Raw genomic sequence first — 6388 nt, forward strand, 5'->3', positions numbered from 1 at the left:
TTTTTGGCCACTCTAGGTGTCACGAACTACTCGTATTTTACTTTGAATTTGCCTGCCGTTTGTGTGCACACTTAGTCTTTTCCCATTGAAAGTGACCGTTCAATGAAACAATTACACCTCATTCAACGTATCAGAATCTGATTGATATTGACCGGTACTTTTGGCTGTACAATGCTGCAAGGATGGCCGATGCAAATGCAAGAGCTATGCAACACGACAGCGATATCCGCTGGTTTCGGCTGAGACCGCAGGACGCGCGCCCGGTATAAATGCGTGCGCGCACTGTAATAGGTACACTTCGCCTGAAGAACCTCAAGATAATGAACACCTACGTTACTGTGAGTATTGGATTTTGTGGGATAGATTGATCTGTGTATTTTGGCAGATAATGTAATAATATAAATAAAGTGTACGAAAAAGAGCCCCAGTTCAGCATTAGTTGTGATGTGATACTTGTGGTAGAGTATAGCATGATGCTGATTTTCAGTCAAAGTCAAAGTTAAAATTTCTTTATTTGTTTAGACTAATAAATAGTTCTTACAAATCGTCATTTTGCTCTTAGGGAGCCTCTACATGTCTCATAATCTTTTTACCCTACCAGCGCTTCAGCAGTTTACTTTGGGGCAATGAGGTAGCAATCAAATCAAAAACTTGAGTGAGATTTACAGTGGTTTCATAGTGTTTAATAAAACTGTCAATCTAAGTGCTAACTCAAACAAAAAGTAGTCATCTTGTTGAAGAAATAATACAAATCTCGATCCAAAACGCATTCACTATAATATGTACTGGAATAATAGCAAGAAAAAAGAAGACTTAGTTTTGATAAATTTTTGAATTGTGATAATATTTTGTGTGATTTGATTACTGTACTAAATATTTCTGTGATCTGTGTAGCTCTACTATTTCAGGATTAATATTCGAGTCAGTAAAATAATTGTAACATACAATACCGTCTTCATTTTCATCAGTTGACGTGACCGACCAGTTAACAGTGGATGTAACGGTTTACGATGCCTAAAATCTTCTATTAACCAACTACAAAACCGATCGTCCATAAACGGTGTGCTACTTTCCTGTATACATTATTCCAGTTGGCTTGCCTGCTGGCCCTCGCGGCCGCCGCGCACGGCTACGGAGGCGTCGGCTTGGGCTACGGCCTCGGCCTTGGCCACGGCTACGGTTAGTGTTTCAAACTAGTTTTTAACCGACTTCAAAAAAGGAGGAGGTTATTAAATAAACAACTTGAAAAAATCGAACTGCTAAGGCGGGAATCGAACCCACGACCTTTCGCCTGCCGGGCGACTGCTCTTCCAACTGAGCTTAGACACTGGATGACCGTGAAATCTTTTTTCGGTTCCCGCCTTAGGCAGTTCGATTTTTTCAAGTTGTTTATTTAAAATTTAGTGTTTGAGAAGCGACTCTAATCGCTTGAAAATTTCAAATTACATAGTTTGTAAGTAAAAAATTAAGAAGTTATAGATAAGTGGCACTTTTAATCGCTCCAAAAATCTAAAGTTTTCAAGGAGCGCAGTAACTCCATACAAAAAACGCTAGAGCAATGACATTTCAAAAATTACAAACTTCACGTTTTGCCACTTTAGTCCAGTAGAATTAGCTTTTAAATCGGAAATAATTCCTACAAAAGATTTTATTGTTTTAATGGCTTCATTGGTTGCCCATTAAGACTCTCCTAAGTTTTCGACTTCGACGGAGTTGTGCTTAAGTGGTGGGGGCCCCCGAAAGAGGCATTTTTTCGGTTTTCCGGTTATACCGCCTAAAGGACTTACCCTATCAAAAAGTGGTCTTCATGACGGTTGAAGGGCACTTAATCCTGCATTGAATAAGACCAAATTCATATGTTTTGGACAAACCGTTCTCGCGCTAAAGTTCGGCAAAGTAGAAAATATACGTATAATTAATGACCCTCTCCACGTCCAATGGTTTGTTACCCACAGGCTTCCAAGTCTTGAAAAGGGCCACCTCAACCAGTGTAACCCTATCAAGGCTTACGAGCTTGATGCGCCTATCCTTGTTCGTCCCAGCCGTTCCTTAACTGCGGTTGCTGCACCTCTTCCTGGCACTCACCTGAACGACTCTGTGTTACCTACTGTGGCTGCCCCTCTTCCTTGTATCCTCCTGCATGACTAAGTTGCCTAGCCGTATGCCTGGTCTAAGATTCGACGCCAAAAATCAACAACAACAAGTTCATATTAAAACGCTGAAGAGTTTTTTGTTTGTTTGTTTGAACACGCTAATCTTAAGAATTGCTAGTTTGATTGAAATCATTATTTTTGTGTTGAATAGCTCATACATTGAGGAAGGCTATAGGATATATACAATCACTCTACGACTAATAGAGGCGAAGCAGTAAAGAAAAATGTTGCAAGCACGGGAAATAGTATTTAAACTATTTTCACTCGTACGAAGTTGATTTTGTGGCGTCGAACCTTGGACCAGGCATATGGCTAAGCAATGAAATCGTACAGGAGGGTACAAGGAAGAGGGGCAGCCACATTAGGTAACACAGAATCGTTCAGGAGAGTGCCAGGAAGAGGTGCAGCAACCGCAGTTAAGGAACGGCTGGGACGAACAAGGATAAGCGAATCAAACTCGTGAGCCTTGTTAGGGTTACACTGGTTAAGGCGACCCTTTACAAGGCTTGGAAGCATGTGGGTAACAAGCCATTGGACGTGGAGAGGGTCATTAATTATACGTATATTTTCTACTTTGCCGAACTTTAGCGCGAGAACGGTTTGTCCAAAACATATGAATTTGGTCTTATTCAATGCAGGATTAAGTGCCCTTTAACCGTCATGAAGACCACTTTTCGATAGGGTAAGTCCTTTACGCGGTATAACCGGAAAACCGAAAAAACGCCCCTTTCGGGGGCCCCCACCGCTTAAGTACAACTCCGTCGAAGTCGAAAACTTAGGAGAGTCTTAATGGGCAACCAATGAAGCCATTAAAGCAAAAAAATCTTTTGTAGGAATTATTTCCGATTTAATCAATTTTTGTGTTTAATTCTACTGGCCTACTTGTCTAGGGGATATTTTCAGAACGCCGAACGAACGATTCAGTTTCAATTTTAATAAGAGTTCCAAAGTTTTGAATATTGTTAGTCATTGGCTGTCATTGGTGTACTTGATTATACTCGTTATTAGCTAAACACATGATTTCTTGTTTCGTTTATACACGAGTACATAATAAATTATCGGTTTTAAGTTTGTAAGCGTGCTGGGATGTATTGATTTAGTACAATTTTTAATAAGGTTTTAGTTCTTATTTAAAAAAATAAATCATATAATCAATTTACGACCAATTACAATTTTTCATACAGGTGTTGCTGCCCCAATCATCTCGGCCCCAGTTATCTCAGCCCCGATCCTGGCGCCAGCCGCCGTCTCCCACGCTAACCTCGTCAAGGCAGCGCCCATTCCCGTCATCAGGACCGCCATCGCCCCCATCTCCGTTCCCGTGGTCAGAACCGTCGCCGTGGCCGCTCCCGCTGTGAGCGTAGGCTATGGACTCGGTGGCTACGGACTCGGCGGCTACGGCCTCAGCGGCTACGGCCTCGGCGGCTACGGACTCGGAAAAGGCTTAGGTTTGGGTCTGGGCTGGGGCAAGCACTAAACAGCAAGCCAAACTTCCCTCTAGGCGAAGTGTAAGAGGCTTTACACCGAAATTTATTGCTCTATAAATTGGTCGATCACCTGATTAAAGCATTCACGAACCTTATGAATTGTTTTCTTTAACAGCACATCTACTACACATTTTTGTAGCAAAATGGCTACATAAGATACTACAGTATTTAGCTTGACGTGCGAACCATCTGTAAGAACCATGTGTAAGTTGTAACTTTAACGATAGATATCGATATTCCTTGAATGTTCAAAACACAGAAGATCCTACACCCAAATGCAATGCAACAAATACAAAATATAGAAAAGTGAGTTATGAAACTATTCATTCCAAATTAGATAAGACTGCGCTTATAAAAAAGTATGATACTGTAAAAAGTTGCACATTAATGTTGTTTCGACGAATTACTTAGGCTGAGTTCCACCACCTTATTTAACCGTAACAATAACAATAACTGGAGCTTTTTGTATGGATTTTAACAGATTTTTGACGTTTGTCAAAGTTAAAGTAAGATGGTGCAACCCAGCCTTAGATACTCGTAACTACAGTTAATTGAGCAATCATCAAACTTCACGTTCGTAACTGTGTGTTCAAAACTAGCTGCTGGTTACATTAACACAAGTTTTAATTTGCTGGAGCACTTAAAAGTTTTTCTTTCAACATTTAATTTCCACTCAGCGGTCTCGGTAACAGACGGATCTCAATTATTCAGTGTTCAGTGAATAATGGAGAACGGACTCACGGTACTGAAGCATTTGGGAACAGCGAAGTTGTAAGACTTACTTGTGACTGACAGACTGACTTGAATTGTGAGCTAGTTCCTATTTAAGCCATGTCATGTCATGCTACCATGTTAATGGCTATGGTGTCTCATGAAACCCGTAGATGCCCGTAACACACATAAAACCAGTATAGATAGTTCCAAATATCAAATTATTTTATGGAAACATCACAACATTTGCCTTAGACAAAAATGCAATGAAGTAATCAATTGTTTGACAGCAACATTGATAAATGTTTAACTTCATTAAGGCTGAGTTGCACCACCTAACTTTGAACGAACTTTGACGATAACGGGTGTTTTTTGTATGGAGTATGACAGATTTTTGACGTTTGTCAAAGTTAAAGTAAGATGGGTGGGTTGCAGCCTAAGTAAATGATCACAATAATATTTTCAATATTACATGTCTGTTACCTATAACTCCATTTGTAAATCTCGGGACTAAGATGCAAATAAAAAATAATACAAAAAAATATGAAGCACATAATATCTCTATGAAGGCACAGTGTTGAGTTTAAGACTATCTAGGGCATGTTAAGAGATGCAAAATGCAACCAAGCTTTCTAAATAGCTTCAGAAGTAGGACCTATATATTTGAGATTTACGGACATTCTGTAGTAGGTATAAGCCGCTAGTTCTATTGTGTAGTGTACCTACTAAGTTTCCTGCCTTTTCTTCGCATACAAAACAAAAGACGACGCTCTGCCACTTTTTTGGTGTGTGAAGAAGTTGCATTCTCCAGTAGAAGCACACTTAAGAAGCGATTACAACAAACGTTAAAATTAAGTCCATTTATACCTTTGGACTTGTTCTAACCTGCAGAAACTACGGTCCCATAAATGGGAGGTAATTAATTGTCGCCGTGCACCTCGACTTACACTCGGGAACTTGGTACAGAACTTGGCTCATTTATTCATTGCTCCATTTCCTAAGCTCCACCGGAGCTATTAACTACTGGCACATTTAAAATGTGTGACAACTTTGCACCTGCAAATTACTTGCAAGGTAATCTAAAATACCTTCTTCTTTCTTTTTTCAGCCAAATGACGTCCACTGCTGGACAAAGGCCTCCCCAAAGGTTTTCCACAATGAACGGTCCTGCGCTGCCCGCATCCAGGCTCTTCCCGCGACCTTTACCAGATCGTCGGTCCACCTAGTAGGAGGCCTGCCCACGCTACGTCTTCCAGCCCGTGGTCGCCACTCGAGAACTTTCCAGCCCCAACGGTCATCGTCTCTACGAGCTATGTGCCCCGCCCACTGCCACTTGATTTTAGCAATTCTGCGAGCTATGTCGGTTACTTTGGTTCTCCTGCGGATCTCCTCATTTCTGATTCGATCACGCAGGGAAACTCCGAGCATAGCCCGCTCCATCGCCCTAAAATACCTACCATCTGAATATTGTTTCACAGGACGGGATAAAGTGGAAATCATAGACTGCATCCCACTTAACATCAAAAATATATATTTGTGATAGCAATGTAATTTTACTTATTGGTTTGCTAAAATGTTTAATGTAACTCATAATTTGTAGTAAAAACAACTAACTAAATAGGGCTACAAGTTCTTGAATTGTACAGTCGAGATCAGCTTTACACTATTCTTTTATTCGCACAACAGCATAATACTCGTACCTAGATCTACTTGTCTAAAAAGAAACTGTAGTGATTAGATTATTGTACATTTTAAACAGTACCAATCAACTGAGTTATCATAATAGAGCCAAGATCAAAGGCAGAAATTAAAGTTTAAAGTTTTGAAAATCAAGTCAAAGGATCAAACTCAAAGAAAAATCGAAGGAGACCTCGTTTCTACGCTAAGCCTTGTTAAGACTTTCGGAGTTTTTAAAGTCTAGCTAGTAGGTACTACTCACCGAGCTAAGAATCGTGTCATCTTAATTATGTTGTACCTAATGTAATAAGTATGATTTTGGAACAAAAATGTATAGTATCATCATGCTGCAGTAGGTTT

The 6388-nt window shown here is 40.2% G+C and overlaps 1 protein-coding gene across 1 annotated transcript; it reads left to right on the plus strand.

Annotated features, from left to right (window-relative positions):
- The first annotated feature begins 305 nt into the window (after positions 1–305).
- LOC135076358 (cuticle protein 65-like) lies at positions 306–3735 on the plus strand. Its single transcript, XM_063970854.1, has 3 exons — positions 306–338; positions 1092–1179; positions 3338–3735. The coding sequence occupies exons 1-3, from the start codon at positions 321–323 to the stop codon at positions 3628–3630; spliced, it is 399 nt and encodes a 132-aa protein (XP_063826924.1). The 5' UTR covers positions 306–320; the 3' UTR covers positions 3631–3735.
- The last annotated feature ends 2653 nt before the right edge of the window (positions 3736–6388 follow it).

This window comes from Ostrinia nubilalis, chromosome 11 (assembly GCF_963855985.1).
Source record: "Ostrinia nubilalis chromosome 11, ilOstNubi1.1, whole genome shotgun sequence".
Taxonomy (NCBI): Eukaryota; Metazoa; Arthropoda; class Insecta; order Lepidoptera; family Crambidae; genus Ostrinia; species Ostrinia nubilalis.

Bases quoted from the DNA above. Each gene is read 5' to 3' on its own strand.
- LOC135076358 (XM_063970854.1), top strand. The intron at 1,180-3,337 runs GTTAGTGTTTCA...TTTTTCATACAG, and splicing joins CGGCCTTGGCCACGGCTACG to GTGTTGCTGCCCCAATCATC.